The sequence below is a fragment of the Carettochelys insculpta genome, chromosome 23 (assembly GCF_033958435.1).
Source record: "Carettochelys insculpta isolate YL-2023 chromosome 23, ASM3395843v1, whole genome shotgun sequence".
NCBI classification, from domain to species: domain Eukaryota; kingdom Metazoa; phylum Chordata; order Testudines; family Carettochelyidae; genus Carettochelys; species Carettochelys insculpta.
The window spans coordinates 19,350,881-19,374,752 of record NC_134159.1 but is presented as its reverse complement, the minus strand read 5'-3'; the positions used below and the strand labels follow the sequence as shown (position 1 = coordinate 19,374,752).

Genomic DNA, 23,872 nt, shown 5'->3' with positions numbered 1-23,872 from the left:
GCACTATTAAGACATGGAATAGCACTGTCTTGAAATAAACCTTAATGGGTTTGAATGGCACTATTTCAAAACAATGCTACGTATCCGGAAATGGTATTTCCAAACACCTTTTGTGTGTAGTTGTGTTATATTGAAATAAGAGGTTCCCAAATCAATTTTGATCATATCCTTAAATAAGCTGCCAAAAATGTAGCTCCTTATCCAGCCCCGTCTCCTAAATCTTCCAAGGTTTGTCCATGACATATCTTTGTGTGCAAATGTAACCCACACATCTATTGGGTGTCTTTCACTGTTCCATGTCATGGCATTTAGACCATTTACAGGATATGTCTAGATTACAGCAATTTGTTAACAGAAGATTTTGTTGGAAGTGATCTTCTGACAAAACTTCTGTCGACAGATCACGGCCAAACTGTCCCGTGGATAACTAGAGGGATCCATTCAGTCAACAGAGTGTGGCTGGGCTGCCCAGCCACTGTCTCAACAAAATGGCCAACTGGAAGCACAGCAAACAGGGCTGCCTGATGTCCCAGAAGCCCTGTCTGTCAATAGAGGGCCCTACAGGACATCCAGACCAGCTCTCTGTTGACAGAGGCATTCTGCTTCATGGGAAATGGGGTAAGACTGTTAACAAAAATGCTGTGTTCTGTCAATTTACTGTGACAGACCACCTTGGGAATCTGGATGCTCCATGGGTTGTCAACAAAACCCTCTAGTGTAGATATATCCTCAGGGGGCATGTCTACTCTAGCCCCAAACTTCGAAATGGCCACGCAAATGGCCATTTCGAAGTTTACTAATGAAGCGCTGAAATGCATATTCAGCGCTTCATTAGCATGCGGGCGGCTGCGGCACTTCGAAATTGACGTGCTTCGCCGCTGCGCGGCTCATCCCAGACGAGGCTCCTTTTCAAAAGGACCCTGCCTACTTCGAAGTCCCCTTATTCCCATCTGCTCATGGGAATAAGGGGACTTCGAAGTAGGCGAGGTCCTTTAGAAAAGGAGCCCCGTTGGGATGAGCCATGCGGCGGTGAGCTGCGTCAATTTCGAAGTGCCGCGGCCACCCGCATGCTAATGAAGCGCTAAATATGCATTTCAGTGCTTCATTAGTAAACTTCGAAATGGCCATTTGCGTGGCCATTTCGAAGTTTGGGGCTAGAGTAGACGTAGCCAGAGAGAAAAAAAGCGTCTCCTCTACAGCCTTGGCTAACAGGCAGCTGGATTTTAGCTCATGCAGTAGAAGCTGATGTACTAAGCTCCAGGGGTCTCAGGTTTGATTCTACCTCTCGGGGTAACACAAACACACAGAGACGATGTGCCAAATTGGCACTTGGGCATTCTTTTCCAACAAACCTTCACATTTCATTCCATGCAGGCCCTTGAAACTTTTGCCTTTTTTTCCCCCCACCTTCTCCTCCATAAAACCCAGGAGGCTACAGCCCACCTGTCCAAGTCAAAAGCTTCTCCCTCCATTAAAATTGTATGTACACTTCTGTACACTATGCCACTTGGAGAGTTGCCCATTATCTGATGATTCCAATAAACTTTGCATCTGATACTTCCTAGGTAACTAACTTAAAATGCAAGCTCCTTCTGCCTGGGACCCCACATCCCTGTATATTTTGTTCATGTTCAAGACAGACAATACATACATAACAACTACAACCACCACTAATAACGTTCGGCCCACCAGCACTGTATTTAATTCTTCCCTTGCCAAAACTTTCAAGTCAACCCAATTAAAGTAATCCAGTACACTGATGCAACTTTTATGGACAAGAATTTGTTTCCCTCCTAACACACACACACAGAAACTCCTGCTGCAGCAATAGTGTGTTTGAGACCTATTAAAAAAAAAAATCCCTTTTTATTATATAAACAGAGCAAGGAAGCCAAAAATATAAGCACTAATAAGAAAAATTAAGTCTGATGCCCTTTTGTACTAACGATAACTTGGTTGATTTCTATAAAATAATACCAGCTCCCTGTGCCACACACATAGAATTGTCATCAAAAATTATTTTGGTTTTGTTTTTCCATTTTCTGCCCATACAGACAAATCCTTCCTCCCTGCCTCCCAGTTGTACCTCCAGGTTGGGGGTAGCTGTCCCTGTTTGGCTGCGCTGAAGATAAAGGGGATTTCTTTTAGGTAGGTCTGATCTTTTGACATTTCTCACCCTTGCTGAATTCACTTAGTTAAAAATAAATGTGACAATTAACTCTTGGCAATATTAAAGATAAGCTTCTGATAATTTTTGAAAACGTTGTTTATTGAGTGAGGGTGGATAAATAATAGCAGCCTGGATTTCTACACAGGAAGATTTTTGAGAAAACAAAAAAGCAGTCATGCAGCACTTTAAAGACTAAAAAAATAAGATTTTTGGTTCACGTCAGAGCTGCTCAGTAATCTATTAATTGGGCCAACAAGTTCAGTCTAAAACTGCAGTAGTCTCCTGTGGTTTAGGATTCTCTGAAACAGCTGTCGGGCTTTCTCGATGGATAGAACACTGAGCGCAGCACAAGCCCTTCTAATGTCTCAGGGACAAGTGAGTGTTCCATCAGTGAAGACGCAGCACCAGAGGGCCAGGAAGGAAATGGTGAACTCAGCTATCACTCAGACCTACCACTTTGTGATTTCAAGGCAGGCAGCTTAGATGCTTTCCTGCATCGCTCCTCTTCTCACCAACATTTGGTTGGTTTCTTTTTTTCCCTCCCTTTCCCAAGTTTAAGGCAGTTCACCACTTATGGTCATTTACAGCTTACATCTCAGTAAATCCAGAAGGTGTCTGATGAAAAAGAGGGACTAGCCAAGCATCTTAATCCCCCTGTTCATTCATGCTCTCTGTAATGTTCTTTCAGGCCTCTGCTGAGAGACTAGGCTGAAATGAAGGCTGATAAATTAGTCTGGAGGGAAACAAGGCAGATCCTGCTTGTAAAAGGTCATTCCGACTTTGTTCTGGGTGAGGGTTTATCTTGACTGCAGCTGCGACAGACAATGGCCGGGGCCTAAATGGCAGAAATCCTAGCTCTGTTCGTGAAATTACTGTGCTGATAAGGTAGAATGGACTTGAGTGAGATCTAAATGGGAAAAGGGAGGTAGTGGTGGCAGCAGAAGGGAATGGCAGGTATTTCTGAACATGACTGAACAGGGATGACAGGACACAACGAGATGTACAATTAAACCAATGACTTGCCCACGCATTCTCTCAAAACGAAGGCACACACTGCCACGTAATCAGACACAAAGAAGCAAAATACCCACTTCACTGTTCTGAATAAACGGCCGCAGTACAAGTTCCAGGACAACCTGGCTGAAATAATGTCTCAGAGGGGGAGCCGTATTAGTCTGCAGCTTTACAAACAACAAGCAGTCCTGTAGCACCGTAAAGGCTAACAAACTGAATAGATCATGAGCTTTCATGAGGGTAAGAATCACTGCTTCAGCTTATTGGTTGGATTACAGTGGTTTCTATACTATAAAACAGCTTAAATACAATGTTATTTCTCAAGTGTCAGTGCTTACAAACTGTGGTGTCATTTATCATACCCTATGTCACTTGAGGGACCTCCTGGAGATTTACTTTGGAATTAGCAATGTCTTGTCAAGGCAGGGCCATGTGAGGCCCAGCTAAGAGCAGGAGATAACACAGAACATTAGGGTGAGAAAACTCCTTAGTGCCAGGGACTTTTTAAAAAACTATATTCATCTACTTCTGAAGCCAAAACAATAAGGGATGGCAAGTTCTGACTAACCACCCTCCCATTCTGAGCCTTCTGATGTGTACACACATTGACTTTCCTTCAGAGAGAGATGCCTCTCCTTTATTTACACATCCCACTTGAATGTGCATGTCTTTGATGAATGCAAACACATTAAATGGTCACAGCATACTATTACCAGGCTGGGACCTGATTAAGCTAACCAGTTTCCACTTAGCCCAGTGTCTAAAATGATCTTGTTATCTGTGTACTTTCAGAGAGAGCTCAGAGAGGCAGGAAACGAAGAGAGAGATGCACAAATGAGTCACAGTGGATATTTGACAGGGATGGCTGAGCACTGTGGCTGACATGAGGCACCATTTAGAACAAAAAGTAAGTGGCTTGTGAGAGAAAGCACCAGAACTAAATCCTCGAACTCACCCTGTGTGTGGAAATGCCCTTCTTATTCTATTTGGCAAAGCCACCAATCCTATTAGCCCACCCACCGACATCCCTCCCTGCAGACTCAGTTCCTTCAGCAGTGCTTATAAGGAACGAGCCAACCAGAGCCCAGTGGGTGGAGCCCAAGGTGGTGTGCTGACCACAGGGCCCAGCTGGTGGGCAGCATATGCTATACTCAACTGGAGCATGGGGTCCTGAACACATGAGATCCAAGGCAACCACCTAGCCCTAAAGCTGAGCCTGGAGGCAATTAATCAGCTACCCCTCCCATCAACATACTTCCATCTTATTCCTTCTTTAGGCATGTCTAGTAATGCCTGTCTTTCTTTGTTCCTATCTTTCAAAATGGTACGTTCTTCAGGACATGGATTGTCTCATTTTATGTACACAGCACTTTGTTGGGATTAAAGAAGACACTAGGATGAGGATGAGGTATTTAAGGTATACACATTCCTGAGCCAGGAAGCTGACATCCTGATCTCCTTCAAAGTCAGAAAGGCTCCAGATAGGCTCAAACTGAAAACCTTTTGTCCCCCTTTGCATTTGCAGGAACAGATGTTATTAAACCATCTCATGAGAAGAGCGAGGAATGAGCTAGCTGAGTGTCTTGACCCTGCCTAAGCCTTGGCCATATAGCTATAAGCCTGGTTTGACTACCCTCTCTGCCTGTTAAAAGATACAGCTGGATAGTAGCATTTGTATCTTTTATGAGACTCTACTGTGGTAGATGCTGAGAGCTGAAATCACAGGGCGACAGTTGAGGCAGGGGGGAACATGATAGCAGTTTTCAGGTATCTAAAAGGGTGTCATAAGGAAGAGGGCGAAAACTTGTTCTTCTTGGCCTCTGAGGATAGAACAAGAAGCAAGGGGCTTAAACTGCAGCAAGGGAGGTTTAGGTTGGACATTAGGAAAAAGTTCCTAACTGTCATGGTGGTCAAACACTGGAATAAATTGCCTAGGGAGATTGTGGAATCTCTATCTCTGGAGATATTTAAGAACAGGTTAGATAAGTGTCTATCAGTGATGGTCTAGACAGTACTTGGTCCTGCCATGAGGGCAGGGGGCTGGACATGATGACCTCTCAAGGTCCCTTCCAGTCCTAGCATTCTATGATTCTATGAATAAAAGCACAGAAACCACTAGTCTCTTCAAACAGAAATGTGTCAATTCTGAAAATAGCTTTCAAGTCTAACATCAAATATTATAAATTTCGTTTTGAAACATCTACTCTTGCACATTAACATCTTGTCCCATTCCTGCAAGCAAGAAGCAGCACAAGATACTGACAATCCAATCTGAAATCAATTTTCAGATTTCATTACAAACTCAAAACTCAGATCAAGTTCACCCAAAGGTTTGCCAAGGTTACAAAACCTTTGGAGTCTAATTCTAGGCCGATTAATGATTTTGCAAGAAAATCATGTTATGTATGGGGCTTGGAAATGTGGCAGCTTTCTCTAAGCTTTCTCACAAAGCTGAACAAACCACGCAAACAACTTTTCCTGGATGATCTGAGTGCGACCCGAAATGCTGGGAATGAGCTACACAGAGAGAACCTAAAGAAAATAAATGTATGAATCCTTTCATAGTGCAACCACTAAATTCTGCACAGTGAATGACTTGTTGCAAGTCACCTAGTGATGCTTTTGTACTTTGGAACCCGGATGAGATAGGATAAAAAATGGTACCTTCCATGTAACACTGGTGATTTCATTCTAACTTATCGATCATTTCCCTTACAAAAGGCTACTGTGTTCTAAAGCTCCATCAGCCAGGACTTTCTGGGACAAGCAGAAAAAATAAAGCCTGGAATTATAGGAAGGTTAACATTCCAGAGGAAGAAATACCGTCCTGTACCCTGCAAGGCTTCTGACAATGAAAAGGCATTTTTCAAGTCCTGTGGTCACAAGTGAGCTATTCTTGGTTCTTGCTCTCTCTTTTTTAAAAAATGTGGATGATAAAATAGTTTTTCAGAAGCTGGTATTCATGGATGTCTCTCAAAGACGAAAAGAAAATATTTATTTCCTTTTTCTGCTTGTGAATCAGAATGTTCTATTTAAAGAAAGTGCCCTCTGCCGGTTCACTCATGAGTTATTACCCCTTATGGAAATAAAGGAGAAATATCAGAGAGGTATTCTTAGTCATTGCCTCTGTCTCTTTTTTTCCTTAATTCCTTATATACCCATGTTTCAGAGCAGTGCTTAAGATAGTGAAGGATTTCTTGGTATTCCTGGGCTAAAAATGACTCCTGCCTTTAACCCTGGTGTCATGGTGTTGGGGAAACATCAGAGTCGTACTGATTTATATGGTATCGCTTTGCACTATTTTGATACAATTTTCACCTTTGTCTACAGTTAAAACTCTGTTCCAATGAAACAAGCCCTTCACATAACTAAAGAAGGGTAATTTTTGAAGACACAAGAACCCTACCTTGTTTGGGTCAATCAAATTATAGAGCTCACTTCCAAAACTTTTCTGGAGTTCTGACATTTCAGATAAATATTTTTGCACAACTGATTTCTGAAGAAGAACCTGGTATCACTATGGTGCTGCCAGGAAAGTTGAGCATATTTCTTTAATGACATGCACAGTGCAGACACCAACAAATGAAAGGGCCTAGACCAGTGTTCCCTGTAAGATGAGCACTTGGGCTGATACTCCAGAGGGATCCAAATGCCACCCAGCTGATTAGCAGAGCATATACAATTGGCAGCATTTGTTTCCATTGGTGGTGCACATCTGCACATGCCTTGCTGCCTATAACAAAATTTATTCCGCACATGGATAGAGAAAATTAGAGGAAATCCTGGACTAGACCACCAGAGAACAATCTGCAGCCCAAAGGCCACATGCAGCTCATTGGTGGTCTATGTGTGGCCCAGGAAACATTTTTTCTTAACTGTTAGCAGGGTCACCAGATTCCACTGGTTTCCATCTGCATAGGTTTTTTCCTAAGGGTGCTACTAAAGTGACCCACACGCAAAACAGGGGCACGTGAACTAAGGTGCTGGCTGATTGCACACAACATGGACTGTGAGAGCTGTGCACTCCCACTGCATCCAATCAAAGTGTTACTACAATTCAAACAGCACACACCGCAAATTCTAGGTGGACAAGCATGGTTAGCAAAACTACCTTGTAACGACAATCTTGTGGCTCACTGAGAGGAAGGAGGGCCACTCATGTGGCCCACTCACTACCCTAGGTTGCCCATTGCTGGCCTAGTGGCTGTGTCATCAACTCAGTCCAAGAAGCGGTCACTCTACAACAGTCTCGGTATCATGTTGTGGGGTACAGTGGCACTGTTAACGTCCATCCTGAACTTGTTCTATGGGAGGATGACTCAGTGACTTTCAAGAGCCTTCACAATCACACTATTAAAAAAAAAGTCCAAAGAAAAAGATCAATAGATGTTTTTCCCCCAACAGACTAATTTAAAAAAAAAATCACAGTTTCTTCACTAAATTTCAGCTGGCAGCAAATGTCTACACTTAGGTTTGCAAACTATAAAAATCATCTAGACACAAACTTTTAACTACTAAGATAGTAACAATTACGCTTTAATAGCTGTTAACAGCTACTAGAAAGGATAGGTGTGTCTAAAGAAGACACACCTTGCCCTCTTGTGCTGTTTACAATATGCTCAGTGCCCTGCAGACTGTTGCATTTGCAGAATTATGTAATCAAAACAACTTCTGGAATTGCAAAGGAGCCCTATAGAACAAAAATATGTATTGCAAAGGTACCATGGCTCTATCTGTAGGTGGGCTGTGCGCACACATCTTCAGCAGCCCCTGAAGACTGCCTGTCCCTTGCAAGAGAACTAGGTGTTGCTCTGAACTGAAAGATTCATAAATTCCTGCCTTCAGAGAGCTAACAGTTGTTACACAAACACTACTACTCTCAAGCCAAAGGGAAAGGGAGAGGTTGGGGGAAATGAATGAATCAGAAGATACAGAAAGAAAACCCATAAGGAAAGAGCATCACATCCTTTCAGTTTAAGTATAATCAGGGTATTCATTAGTAAGAGATGGGGCAAACGGATTCTCTGGTTTGGTTGCATGTAGCTTCAGGGTTCAGATGCTTCTCCAAGCTGCTCTGGTCTAGAAATGAGGCAGATGAATACAAGATCTCTTGGGATCTCTATTTTGGTTCCTTCCTAGTAAGGCTGAGCTGGCATCCCAACAGTGACAGGAGAGCTCATGTTTTAGCACTCCCATCTCAGATTCTGACTGTGAATTCCAAAAACGGATTTGGTGGTTGAGCATCAGTTCACTTTAGGGGCAAGGATTTTGCTTGGGTTTTGCTCGAGAAGTCCTTGCTGTTTGCTCTTCAGGTTTTGGGGAATATAAATTCTTTTGGGGTGTGATCCCCTGAAGACTCTTAATAGACCCCAAAGGACTTTGGATTAGCTTCTGAAGTGAAATGAGATATTTGGGATTCTGCATTCCTCCAGCGAAAACCAATCCAGAAACCATCACTTTTTGAAATCTGTTCAAATTCTTTTCTTACTTGCCTTAATTTTATTTAAACACTGAGGAGATATGACTCTCCCCACAGTTCTCTGAGCCAGTTCTTTGAAGCACATTTTTCCTCGGCGTATGCGTCACAATTTCTTAAAAGCAAAACAAAACACAAAACCACACACAATGCTGAAATCGTCTCTACTGCGAGAGGAACGATGCTGAACTATTATGCCTAACTGACAACATAAAATGTCTGAGATATTCAGAAACCACCAGCACTTACTATTGGACCAGATGTGATTCTGGCACTTCCAAGCAAGGAAAGCCCTGCTGTATCTTGAACTGCTCCCTCTTAATGTAGCCGTGACACTGTTGTATCTTTAGGAAGATGGTTTCTATAACCACCCTTAAAAATGGAACATTTTTCTTTCGTCTGTAAAAGACCATTTTGATTCTCCAAGGTTTATAGGACAGGCGTCAGCAGTCACCCCCTATGGCTCAATGGGCTGTTACCCTTAAAATACAAGTTGAAATAAAGGGGCTAATAATTCTGTTCTATGAATTGCATTTATTCCCTGACACAAACCAGCCCAATAGCACTTTGAAGCACTGCTCCCAAGCTCCCCAGCATTCAGCTGCTATATTTCCTTCCAGGATGTCAGTCCCAACCATCTCTTAATTAGTAGAATAAACAGCACGATGATAAATGTCATTATTTACTCAACAAATGATCATATTCATTGCAGTGGGTTTTTTAGGCCCCAGGGGCAATAAAGTGAAAATATGGTGTGATTTATTCAGGGTACTGGGACTGCTATGCTCAGGATCAGTTGGAAAAGGATCAGCAGAGCAGAGTACACTGAAGTGCAAACACATCACACAACAGAATCAAGGGCTTTTCATTTGGGTGGCATCTGCTTTTAAAAAAATAAATAAAGAGAGAAACCAGCAGCCTGGTGGTTTCCAGGAATGACTGCTTCAGAGAGCATACCCTGAATTGTGTGAGCATTTATTGAACCCTCACTATGGGGAGGGAAGTAACCAGGTTGATACATCTCCTTTATTCTTATGAAATGAGAGTAAATCATTCACTACCATGCTGTTTAAAAAAAAAAACAATAACAACAGAATAATAGGTGTGGTTTGGGTAAAAGAATATGCTTAAAAATGCAGCCCAAAAAGCAAATATTTGAGAAAAAATATAAAGAAACAATGCGGTTAAAGGAATGAAGCAGATAAAGTAGGAGATATTCACACAGTGCAAACCTGAATCTTCATGTCTTGCTAAAGGGAAAATGACTGTATAATAAACAATTATGCATTTTTTTCTCTTTCACGGCCAGACCCGGCCTTCTCTATTCCCTGTGTGGTGTTTCAGGCTATCAAGGAAATAATGAATAAGCTGAAAGTTTCAGCAAATGGCATTCTTCCTTTGCCTCCTGGAGCAAGATGTTTTGCATCAGCACCAAGCATGGGTGATGCCGGTCAAATAAAATTAGAGCTGACCCCTCCTTCGACAGGACCATGAACCTATTCTGAAGTTTGAAAAAGTTCAATTAGCATTTTTGTTTTGCTTGAATTTTCACGTCTACCCTCATCCAGGCCAAGAAAAAGAATGTTGATCTTAAAGTAATTCCATCCTAACCAGAATACCCCATTCTTACAGGTTTTCCAGACCAAAAGGTCTTGTTCTTTATTTAAAATAAATACATAAATAGAACAAGAAGGACCTGAGCTACAAAGTGTAGAACTAGAGTCACATTTTCTAAAAGTCTCGGCAGTGTTGGGTTCTACAGCATTACAGGTCAAACCTCTCTCATGCAGAACCCCGGGGACATGACCAGTGCCGAATGAGAGAATTTGCTGGACCACAGAAAGCCAATATTGTCTAGCACATTGCCAACACTTCCACTGCTTACTGGGCTCTTTGAAGACATTTAGGAGTAAATTAGAGCTAAATAACAGAACAGGACACTGAGAGCCAGGACTGATGGCTGTAAACAAACCTTATGGGACTACAAGAAATTTGGCCACACCCATGTTAAGTGATCATCCAGCTAAATGCTCATGCTAAAAATAAATGTATCTATTACTTCCTACATGGTATAATTATCAATATTCACTGGTTAACTATAATCATGCCAGATTACAGATGTTGCTGGACAAGAGAGTTCCAGATTAGAGAGGTTCAATCTGTACCATGTTCCTTTCTATTAAAAAACCCATTACAGTATCCTTGTTTTTACCTATGACTGGGGCCATCCCTGGATAATTGGAGATGAGATCAACCCAATCCCAAGATCTGTAGAAAACCTCCTTTTTTGAGGTGTGCAAAATCTAAACCCAAAGCCTGATTTTTTCAGATATCCCCTAGTCTTGGTACTGTACAATTGAAAAGGTTTGTGCTTTATAAAACCATCAGTGGAAGACATCTGACTAGACCTGGTCTATATAAGGCCATAAGGCAAAAAAACAAAACAAAACAAAACAAAAACAAAAAGAACCCCAAATGTAACTCTTTTCCACTGTGGTTGTCAAAATTAGAAATTATGATGAAAAATATTGGCTAGCTTTAGTGCTGAACCTGTACCCAGTTAGAATAACCAGCTTTCAAATAAGATGTAACACGCCCCCGGCCCCCACCGAGAGCTTGATCCCTCAAGCTGTATTTAAAGTTGTGGTGACGTCTTGATGTATGTTAGTCTAAGACTGCTTTAATACCTACCATTTTGAAGATCAAGGATTTTATATTTTGGGGTGAGGAAAAAAAACCCACCAGAAACACAAACTAGTTTTAACAATACTATGTTTTTAAAAGTCTTCAGAATTTGTTTTAATGGTTAAATTTTAGTTTAGAAATTTCAGCTGTTGGGAAAGAAATGATGGCCACTTATTCTGCAAGAAACTATCAAACCAAGAAAAGGATCTTTCATGAAATAAGCGCACTAATGAAATGCATTACATTGCACAGCATATCAAACAGTAATATTCATAGTGTGTGTAGCTGTCAGTAAGTAATTAATTTTGTGAAGAGATTCTGCTTTCTAGCATTATATATCAAGGCAGATTGAAACCACAGGTCACACAGAAGTTTTGTTAAAAAAAAAAAGGTAGTATGGTTGAGTATTTACAGGTATGGGAATAGCTAGCACACAACTAGCATTATGATCATTGTGAAGATTTTTCATAGTACATTGCCAACACTGTCTAACTTTACTTATCATCCTTTAACAGTGTTCAGTTTCCTATGTAATGACTGCCATAGCCAGAGGAAGGAAACAGTTACTTACTCTAAGAAATTATTATTCTTTAGCAAAAGGAATAGTAGGTAAGATAGCAGAGGAAACCTGTTCTCAGGTTTTGCAGTCTTACACTCCAACGAATAGCAATGAAACAAAAACTTCCAAAAAATAGAGGGGCGTAAGTACTATTTTTACATGCGTCCTAATTCACAACTCAAAGGCCTCCAAACACACTGTTTAGATGGAACACATGGAAATTTCTTTAGTGAGTAAAAGTAGATTTCTAAAAGCAATTAAATGATTATTAAAAATTGCTTATCACTGACTTGATATTGATAAATTGAAAGAAAACGAACACACAAAAGAGAAGACAGGTCTTTGAATTAACAAGGAAACCAAGGTCAAAACAGATAGCATCAGAGTGGGTCTAGGACTGTTTGAGGACGTTAGATTGAGGACAAATATTACGAGCTTTCTTGCATGAAAAGTATCTAGCAGGTCAGGGAACAAAGGAATGCCTCAGAAATGTGAGGAGCACCATAGAGGGAGAAAGTTCTCTCACGTACACCACAAAAATAAATAGTATCAAAGAGTCAACATATATGGCAGATAATAGAAATGGCTTGTGGCAGGTCTAGCATTCAGTGAGTAATAGTGATATGGAACATTACTCAAAAATATGAAAGTAAACAGAAACTTCTATCTGAAGAATACAGCAGACAAGAACAAAGTTATCTCAAGGTTACAGGAGGAAAAGAAAGCACTCTCCTTCAGTATTCAAATGCCCTCCAGTTTCCAGGACTTGTGGGGCAAAGGGATGGCACCATATTTAGCCTCTAATCATGCTAAAGAGGACAGACATGCTCCAAGACCAATTCTGTGTGTGTCAGGTTCCGAAAAAAGCAAGAGGATTTACTTCCATTCACAGCCACTCCCATCTCCTAGATTGAGAACTATTTACTTCTCATGTTGCTTGAGGACATCGCTTTGTTTTACAAGGTGTTGCCATTCTGATCAGAGCAATATTTAATGTGCATAAAGAGTATTTCATGTGATCCCACTGCTTCCCTATCCTCACACCCTCCGTGAAATGGCCACATATTTCCTGTGCTTTAATATGGGGGAGGAAGAAGTCTTTTCCAAAAGCATATTTCGAACAAGATATTGACCAACCATTCCATACCCTACAAACTTCACAACAGAAGGCGTTAATTCAGTGATGAACCTATGACACACCCAGGATATATCAGCTGTGAGTCTCTTTCTTTCTTTCCGAGAGAGAGAGATAGGGAGCCCTGAAAGCCCCCAATTCTAACACTTCAGAAACTTCCTGGTACAGAGAAAAAGCAATATGTAGTTGAACTTTGTTAAAGTACTGGTTTTTTTTCTGTACTTTGAACATTTAAAAAAAAGTAAAGAAAGACATGATCTACATCTGAATACATTTATTTGGGCTTCATGGAATCTGATTGTAAAATCTAAAGAATCAACGTATTTTGAGGAGTGCAAATATACTCAGGACTGAGTGCAAACATTTTAAATGAAATTTGACCACTTTTCAGAGTACTAAAACTCTTTGATGTTTATGAGTTTGGACAAAAATGTATGGCCAAAATGGCTGGCTTTGCCAACCATTTTTTGTTATTTTTAATTTCTATTTACAATTCATCACTTGATATCATATGACATTTCCATTTTTTGTCTCAAGCAAAATCCATTCAGTTACAAGACAAATTTAATTTCATTACAGACACAGTTTTGAATTGCATGTATTATTCTTTTAGTTTGTGAATATTCAGATGAGCAGAATTTCATTTGTAGAAAAAAACAATGATTTTACTGATGTAAACTGAAGTATATTTTGTTTGCAAGCATTGTAAAAAACACCTGTTCTTGTGTTCTCCCAGTTTGTAAATGACAGCATAAGATGTGTCTTCATTTTTAAGAAATGCATTGTTTCAGAAGTGAGAATCATTTTTAGGATAAGGATAAGCATATTAGAGATACATTTCTTTTTCAAGAAATATCCTACTTGGTGGTTCCAACTGTAGATGTGAACTTATTAAAATCAGCATGTTTTTTTCTAATATGTTGGTATTGCATGTGAACAAAGCCTAAGAAACTACATCATGTATTTGTCTTGAATATAAGCCAGGATGGGAAGGAGAAATACCAGACGCAAGGATAAATCTTGTACTATTCAGTTTCTAAGCTGACCAAAAGCAAAAAGTCCTGGAAACATCACTAAAATGTATTTTCCTTAGGGCTCTTTAACCCATAGAGGTTAATAGAATTTCAGGTGTTTTAACATTGCTGAGCATCACGGAACTGAAAATGGAACTGAGCCTTGTGTTCCAAACAATCAGGGCTATGGATTTAAAAAGCACAACCTTCCCACAGAATTTTAACAAAAACATGCTAAATAACATTTTCCAAAATTGCTAATTTATGCTTGAGCTAATATAAAATTTTGAAATAATGCCCTCTAATGTAAGACTGGTGCGGGGTATTTTCAGAGAGGAATACACAAAGATGGAGAGGCTGGAAAATGTTCTGGGGATAAACTCAACAATATAGCAGAGAGGCAGACAAATGTATGAAAGATTGCACTTTTTTCCTTATTCTAAAAATGTTCCTAGGTTCAGTCCTGGGGAAATGAGACTCTGTTTCTTTACCATTATCATCTGGCAAAGGACTCTATGATGCTTGCTTCAAAGATGTTAATGGATACAAGTTATCTTTAATGCAACCAACTGAAGGACTGGTACAACAAACATGGACTGGCCAGCTAAGGTGACACACTTAAGTACTTTGCTATCTGCAAAATATAATATGATTAATTTTATTTGTTCTGTTGTTACAGCAAGTTTAGAAAATTGCAAGAACATATGTTTTAAGAAATCAAACAACTTCACTAAAGCTAGCCTTCAACGATGATGTGAGAGCAACATTTGCGGCCTAAAGGCAGTATTTCTGTTGCCTTTCAAAGTAGTGCATGTAAACTGCTGTGCAAAATAAGCCAGAGAAATATGACATTAGCAGAGCACCTCCTGTCTATAAACTCTTGTCCCCAGGCCAGTCGGAACTCAATATGGCTTCATAAGTATTTTGGATACAAGACAAATGATCAATCATATTCAGCAGGCTTACCTCCCATCCAAAGTTTGTTTCCTTTAATGAGGTCCTTGGTATTGTCATGTAAGGTCCAAATCTTTCCCCAACTTCAATCTTCTTTTTGGCCCAAATCCCCAGCCCTGCCCCTGGAATCGAGGATTCTCTGAGTTCAAAGTCTGGTGGGATTGGAATGTCATCGGGAATGTAGACAGGGGCTTCGTAAGGTGAGCCTTCCTTGGGGGTGAAGTCCTCACTGGTAGGAAAAGGTGATGGAGGTCCAACGGGGATAGGGGACATAATACTGTCCTCTGTTTCCTCCTCCGCACTCTCACCAGCCAGGAGATCAGGGTCTGTCTCATACATATTATTTACAATCTCACTGTCACCTACAGGGAAACAACAGAACAACACATTCTAAAATCCTGAAGTCAACAGTTTAGTTAACCCCTTCCCTGGAAAAGGAACATCTAAACCCAGTGGACATTGTAGAGGGTTCGAATGGTACTACATGTTGAACCTCTCTAATCCAGAACTCTCTCATCAGGCAACACCCATAAGCTGACACGATTTTAGTTAGCTGGATGACCACTTGACCATACTTGGTGTGGCCAAGATTCCCATGGTCTCGCATAGTTTGTTTTCAGCCACCAGTACTGGCTCTTGGTGTTCTGAGCTATTAGTTAGTTGTAATTTACCCCTAAATTTCTTCTAAGAGCCAGTAAGCCTTGGAAGTGTTGGTAATGCTGTTAAACAATACTGACCTCCCGTGGTCTAACAAATTCTCTCATCCAGTACCAGTTAGGTCACAAGGGTGCCAGACTAGAGAGGTTCAGACTGTAGAGGAGAGATGATTGTGAGCCACAGAATTCAGAGATTCAGCTTTCCCCCATTGAGTCTGGGGGTTTTCCAAAGTTTCCTTATAATTTGAAGGTGGGTAGATCCAGTGTTTCGGTGCAGATATGTCTATAATAATGCACAGCAAATGACACTGACCTTAAGGAGCTACCTTTGCTTGATTAAACATTCAAGTCCAGCTAGTGAACAACTATTATGTTAGACAGCCCTGTGAACATCTGACTGTGTTCCACAGAGGTTTGCACTTCAATGGATTGAGATTCTACTGAAAAAAAGCAATTGTGGCCTCTAGAGAAAGGGCTTTAGGTAGCGGTTAAGTGGTATTCAAAAAAGCACTCACTGGAGGAAGGAATAGAGTCTTGCAACCATGACTTTCAGGTGGCACTGGCTCTGGATAGCTATGCCAGATGGAATGAGGTCAGAGGAAAATGGAGAAGGGGGCCAGTGCTCTCTTATACTGCTCATTTTTAAACTGACTCGGTGTATGTTACACCATGCGCAAAATGCCACAGTAAAGCAGAATTGTGGATAAAATTTACGGCATCAAGATCAAATAATGCTAGTGAGTTTTCATTTTCCTTAAGGGTCCCAGATTGAGCACATTTGTGTTATGGAGCATGTAGGTACTTGGTTTTAGCTCACTTACAGTATTACGGCAGGCCATACTTTCAAAACAGAGACTCTAACCATGGAAACAAATGTTGATGATCCGTGTTTCCATGGTCTGCACTGCTCTGATGAGGCGCCATTCAGATACGATTCAGGGGGACAGCAGCACCTGCACATTCTCATCTCTGAAAAACTGAACGGTAGAAACGTCCACAAGGGCAAATTAGCTGTGTCCATTTCCACAACCAGGAGCGGTCCTGCAGGCACCTCCCATAAACAGAGCATAGTACCTAATCTCAGGGCTGGGGTTACCAGTAACAGCCAGCCCCAGTATATGTACTGCAGATTAGTACCCAAAGAGCTCTGTTCCACTGCAAGAGCAGTGACCCTAAGAAAATCTCCAGCACCTGTGACTCAAGCTTGGCGAGAGCTACCAGACTAGTTTTAGGTTTGGTTTCTTTGGTTCAATGGGTTATTCAATAAAAGCTGTGGCCAGTTTGACCTTCCAACTACGTCTCTGTCTTTATTTGTGGTTTGGCACTCAGCAATGAACGTTCCTTCTCAAGCAGAACTCTACCATCCCTAGCTTCTAACATCCCATTAAGGGTAATGTATCATATATGCTTAAACAGTGGACATTTTAAGTTACTCTTTCAACCACACTACATCGATTGTTTCATAAAACTTCAGAGAAGAGGGATGTGGTTTAAAGCAGTGCTGCAATGCTGAAGCAGAGAGCTATGGAAAAGTTGTATCATATTGGTTCCAGAAAAATACGCCATGCAGCATTTCACAATTTGGTTAGAAACAGATCAAAATTCAGGAGCTGTTTAAAAACTGATTTTCTATAGAACCCAAAATCTTTAAAAAGTCATGTGGCGAAAACATTTATTTAATTTAGCAGCATTCAGAACAGTAATTGTTAGGTTTTAACTGACCAGAGATTTCTTTTTCTTTTCCTTTTTTTTAATTGAGTTGTGTGATCTTTTCACAAAAACAACAGCAGAACTGCAGCTGTTTCCCTTGTGTCTGAAGTTCTTAAGTTGTTTAGGTTTCAGAAACACCCACATAAAACATTTAAGTGGGAAGTAAGCAGAATAAAGGTAAAATTGTAAGCAGGAGCAATTAACATTATTAGTCAGAATGGGTAACTGCATCCGGTTACAATGTGCCCTATCCTGGGAAGACTTAGTACCCTCAAACTGAATTGATTGCAGTTGGAGTGGAGGCTGTTAGCCTTACAGGATTGGATCATAAATCAGTCTTGAAATAAAGGAAAGTTTGTTGTTGTTGTTACAGAAAATATTCTCAACAGCCTTGCAGGATTAAGCATCCATTCTTCAGGAGCAATTAGGAAATAAGTGCTATTATTTAGGAAGTACAAATTATTACCCTTGAGATAATTGCAAGGAAACACCATTATTAAAACTATCACCACAGATATCTACTTTCTGGTTTGATTTTTGCTTCTAAAACCTAAATAAACCCAAAGAAATATTAGGAATTAGAAATCTTTTCTGTATCGTTTGGAGGGTTGTTGAATAAGAAAATGCAGTGGAACCCAGAACCTGAATGTAGTAAAAATCCAGGAGTAAACAAGAAGATAATCTAAAATTAGGAAGTGCAGGGTTGCACTGCTATACCAGTGTAATTTTTGCTTATTGTGACCCTGCTTAGAACACTTAGTTATTGCTTATGTTGCAGTAGCACCAGAGTTCGTACAACAGCTAGCGTATAGACTTGGTCCTGAAAAGAGGGCAGGGGACTGGACTTGATGACCTCTCAAGGTCCCTTCCAGTTCTATGAGATATGTATAGACAGAGACAGTACCTGCCTCAATGAACAATCCAAATAGAAAGAAACAGTGGGAGAAAGAAATTATGTTTATACCCATTTTGCAGTTAGGGAATTGAATCACAGAAACTGTGTCCACATGAGCCCGGAAGGGGTGTGTTAGTGAGCAAGTTCGAAAGATGCTAATGAGATGCTGCCATGAATATTCGAAAATGCTGCTTTCAAATCGTGTGCCCCCCATGGAGACAGGGGTCATTCAAAAGGAATCCCCCCCGGCCTTTGAAAGCCCCTTCTTCCTAAAATCAGTAGGAAGAAGGGCTTTCAAAGTCTGGGGTCCTTTCGAAAGGCCACCGTCTCCACGGGTGGCACGCGATTTGAAAGTGGCACTTTCGAATCACCGCAGATGCCATTATGCTAACCAGGTGCTGCATATTCACGGCAGCGCATCATTAGCATCTTTCAAACTCGCTCATTAGCACACCCCTTCTGAAAGGAAGGGGCTTGTATAAGCACAGCTAGAGAGATTTAGTGATTTTCCCAAGTTCGATCAGAAGAGCTGTTACAGAACTGGGAACTGAATCCAGACTTCCTTTGTCTCCACCTAACATGTTAATCACGCTTTCTCACTCTTACAGGAGCAGAATATGGAGATGAGGGTAGATATTACTATTATAGGTGGTTTTCAACTGAAGCTCTTTTCCAAACAGGGTTCTTCAGCTGAAACTCTGCACTCCACACACTCCTTATTTTAGCTGGAGTGGAGATGTATTTTTCAGTAATGCACCATTCCTGAGGAGGGCAATTTGTAAAAGTACCATGGCAGTTTGCAATCCAAACACAGGTTTACAATCACTGCTAACCAGCCTCAATTACAGCAGAAGTGTTTCCAGTCTCTCTCTTCTAGGTTGCTGGAAGGTCTTGCCAAGAACATGAGATTTTTTTTAATGACTTTGGAAATATGCTACACACTTGTAGGTTATTTACTTGCAAGAAAGTCTGGAGTTCTTTGTTTTGGTTTTGCAGTGGTTTCAGGTGATAGGCTCACAACTGTGCTGGTCATTCCAAAATATTTTTGAGCGATGCCTAAAAAAATAAGGAAAATGTGTGTGTCCCAGGGGGGAGTAGGAAGAGAAAAAATATATCCAGACTTCAATCATCAGTTCCCCATAGTCACAGCAGTATCTCAATTCTGCCTGGTGAACATGTCTCTCACTTCCAGGGAACATCCAGGAGTTGAATACAGGGGTGAGGGAAGATATTACTATAATTGAATAGTAACAGAGAGAAAGCCATGCTAGTCTATACACTATCAACACAAAAAAGCAGTCAAGTAGCACTTTAAAGACTAACAAAATAATTTATTAGGTGAGCGTTTGTGGGACAGACCCACATCTTCAGACCATAGCCAGACCAGAACAGACTCAATATTTAAGGCACAGAGAACGAAAAATAGTAATCAAGGTGGACAAATCAGAAAAAAAATTATCAAGGTGAGTAAATCAGAGAGTAGAAGGGCAGAAGAAGGGTGGGAGGTCAAGAATTAGATTAAGCCAAGTATGCAAAAGAGCTCCTATAATGACCCAGAAAATTCCCATCCCCGTTCAAACCACGTGTTAATGTGTCGAATTTGAATATAATAGAGAGTTCAGCAGCCTCTCTTTCCAGACTGTTGTGAAAATTCCTCTTCAGTAAGACGCAAACTTTTAAGTCATTAACAGGATGGCCCACTCCATTAAAGTGCTCGCTGACAGGTTTGTGGATCAGGCGTGTTTTATGTCTGTTTTGTGCCCGTTAACTCTTTGTCTAAGAGAGTTTGAAGTCTGTCCAATATACAAAGCATCTGGGCATTGTTGGCACATGATGGCATATATGATGTTAGTTGAAGAACATGAGAATATGCCCATGATTCTGTGAATACCCTGGTTAGGTCCAGTGATGGTATCTCCAGAATAGATATGTGGCAAAAGCTGGCAGTGGGCTTTGTTGCAACGAAAAGTTCCAGGACTGGTGTTCCTGCGGTACAGACTGTGGCTGTGGGTGAGAATCCTCATAAGGTTGGGAGGTTGCCTGTAGGAGAGAACAGGCCTGTCACCTAGGGCCTTCTGAAGTGTGGCATCCTGATTAAGGATAGGTTGTAGGTCTTTAATAATGCATTGAAGTGGTTTGAGTTGGGGGCTGTAGGTGATGACCAGTGGTGTTCTGTTCTTGGCTTTTTTGGGCCTATCTTGGAGTAGCTGGTCTCTGGGTATTCATCTGGCCCTGTTAATTTGTTTTTTATTTCTCCTGGTGGATAATTCAAGTTTATGAATATTTCATAGAGATCTTGTAGTTTTTTGGTCTCTGTCAGTAGGATCAGAGCAAATGCGATTGTACCTAAGGGCTTGACTGTAAACAATGGATCTAGTTTTGTGTGCAGGATGGAAGCTAGAAGCATGTAGGTAAGTATAGTGGTCAGTGGGTTTCTGGTAGAGTGCGGTACTGATCAGGCCATCCTTGATTTGTACTGTAGTGTCCAGGAAATTTATCTCTCGTGTGGAGTGGTCGAGGCATAAGTTGATGGTGGGGTGCAGATTGTTAAAGTCTTTGTGGAATACTATCTCTGTGGATTACTATACTTGGTTTTCACTGTAGCTCCTTTCCAAGCCTGCGTTCTTCAACCAGACCTCTGCACTCCACACACACCTTCCTTTAGCACAAGAAGAGGCTCCCAACATCTGTCTAGAATTGTTCTTGGCCATTTTAACTCCTAACACTGATGCACGGCCTCAGGTGCTGGTGCAAAGGTAGAGGAGCTCCGGCCTGCCTTCTCTTCTGGGTTCCAGCCCAGTGGCCCTGTTTCAGGGCCTAAGGACAGTTTCTAAGGACAGTTTCATCAATTCCTCTGCCGCTTTCCTGAGCTGCTTCTACCCTCACCCTTGCCTTCCCAAACTCATCAGGCCAGCCTGCTTTTGTCAGTGTCTGCCTTCTGTCTGCCTTCCATGTGAGGAAGGAGGCAGCTCTTATGCTGGCTATTCATCCCCCGCTGAGTTGGAGGGAGAGAAGAGCCTGGTTCCCACCTTCTCTTCCAGGCTCCTTATTCTCGACATTACTACTCTTATGGGCAGACTACCCAAGTTGTGCCTATACAACATAATTAAATGAGCTTCTCTCTCAAGCTAAGCTCATCCATTTTGGTACATGCACATCTCTCTAATAGAAACCTGGACAGCTTTTCCTTAAGCTTCCAAAAGAAAGAACGTCAAACCTCCTTCATCAATGAGCTGAAATTCAGTACAAAAATAAATTGCAGACCTATCTCCTCCTAAAAATTATTAAGTAATGAAAGCAAGGACCATCACGGATCGCTATAGTTTCTGCTGGAGTACTGGCCACTATACATGTTATAATACATTATTTGAATCCAGTGTAACAAACTGGTAGTCACATGCCTCCTGCTGTATTGTAGCCAAACTAACATTATTTCCCAATATTTATTTACTTCAATAAATATGGATTGTGTGTTTGGCAAGAAAACAACAGCTTTAAGAGAACCATGGGGAAAATGATATATGAATATTCCCAGATATCAGAACCAATAAGATAGCTATTAGATATTGAGTAAAACAGAGATGGGTCTCACACTGTATTCCATGGTTGTTAATTCTAAATTAATATAAGTAAATGTATCCAGCTCTGTTAGCATGTTAGCTCAGCAATATACAGCTTCTGCTGCTGTAACTGAAATGGAACGTGCCCTTGCAACTCCTTCGTGATCCCAGGGAGTTTTATGGAAGGGGTACCTGCAACAGTACCTGACTTTTCCACAGCTAGATTCAAGAAACTGTCTGGTTTCAGAGGAAAGGAGAATCCCAGCCATGAAAATAATAATTAGTCAAAGTGATCCAGGAACAGCATATAGTACTGCAGTAGGGAAGTCTTAAAGAAGAACCTTGGCATTGACACTTAAAGAAGATGAGGCACACTCTCATGAATGCAGAACTGAATTCAAAGGTAGGGAGTAGAGCACACAGCTTTGGAGGATGGTAGCAACAGAAAGCGCATCAGTGAAAATGACCTGCATAAAAAGACAGCACCAATTTTCTGATTTGAAGCATACAATAATTAACCTGCCAGCACTCAAACTGGTACTTAGATGCTCACATTTATTTGTAAATTATATTTTCAAAGCGTGTTCATCAGGATCATCTTTCAGCTGAGCATATGCTTAAAAATGGCCAATTAATTATGCTTGATTAAAGTTGTTTAAATGTATAAACCACAATCACCAGGACCGGCCATGGGGCAAGAAGAGCCAGGTGGTTGCGTTGGGCCTGGGGCCCTGTGCTCCAATTGACTATAGCATCCACTGCCACTGCCTGAGCCCTGCTGGGCTAGCTCTGACAATCATCCCCCCAGACAAAAGGTCTGAATCCAGGTATGATGGGCCCTTTTCCAGTCCTTGACACCTGGATTCTGCTCTCTCCTTGCAGGACTCCAAGGAGTGACACTGTATGAAGACTAAGGGTGCAACTACACTAGAGCAGTGTTTCTGACATTTTTTTCAGACCACAGAAAACCAAAAAATAATATTTTTATGCAGAACACCGATGAAGTTTTTTAAATTGTTGTTAGACAAACAAAAAAACCCACCAAACTAAACAGCAACAGTAATCTAATCAGGTATCATAGCAATGAAGTAACTTTGTATCTGGTTTTAACAACAGAAAATATAGATCATCAGTGTATTTTTCCAAATGCTTGTGGCACACCTGCGAGTTATTCACAGAACACCAATGTTCCACCAAACCATTTGCATAGTTTAAGAAACCCTGCTCGAGAGAGTTTACAGCAGCACAACTGCACCAGTGCTACTGCAGCATGATAAGCCCTGTAATGTAACTGCCCTACCCTGATGGGAAGCAGATCTTCCATTGGCTTAAGTATCCCATCCCTCATGAACAGCAGTTATGATGTCAACATAGCCGTGTCCACACTGGTGCTTGTGTCAGTGTAACTAATCCTAATGTAAGCTCTAATGTGGACATGTCATCATTATCATGATGTTCCCATTATGCCCCTGGTACTGAGGACAATAACAAAGTTCCTTCACTGCTGTCTCCATCTAAATGATTGAGAACCAGGCCTTTTGACACAGTGGGATGAGAGAAAAAGTTCCAGAGGCTAGGGCAATGCCCCAGCAATGCCCTGGCTCATCATTCAGCTGTTCAAATCTTGTCTCATAGCAAGAGCATCTGCGCTGAACTTTCCCATCACAGGAATGCATGAGAAGAGTGTCCACCAAATATCAATGTGAGCATCAGATAGGCTTGAAAATGGAGTGATGCCATCTGATCCTAAGCAGGGTATAAAAGCAAACAGTGCCAGGTCTGGGGAGCTGCAAGAGCAAAGGAAAGGAAACAGAGAGAAAATGGGTGATTCTCGGGCTTTGGGGAAAACGTTTGGGAATTTTCTATAAAGAGTCTATTGCTGAGCTATGACCCTCATGTGCAGGAGAAATGGAGCTTTCTTCATCCAAAAGGAAATGTGTAGGGGGGAACATACACAGATGAAGGCAAAAAGAAAAACACATTTGTCATACAATATAAGGGGCTGAAGTATTTAGGGAACCGATTTACCATCTCTCAATTAAATC

At 41.1% G+C, this 23,872-nt stretch overlaps 1 protein-coding gene across 3 annotated transcripts in view; it reads right to left on the bottom strand.

Moving 5' to 3' along the window:
• PRDM16 (PR/SET domain 16) overlaps positions 1-23,872 on the bottom strand; it is a 526,795-nt gene that overhangs the window by 314,736 nt on the left and 188,187 nt on the right. For 2 of the 3 annotated variants that reach the window (XM_074975911.1, XM_074975909.1), the window contains exon 2: positions 15,019-15,368. In XM_074975911.1, coding sequence (XP_074832012.1) covers positions 15,019-15,368 — 350 coding nt within the window. Of the gene's footprint in view, positions 1-15,018; positions 15,369-15,743; positions 15,817-19,224; positions 19,324-23,872 lie in introns of all 3 variants that reach the window. The other variant, XM_074975910.1, reaches the window with a different exon arrangement.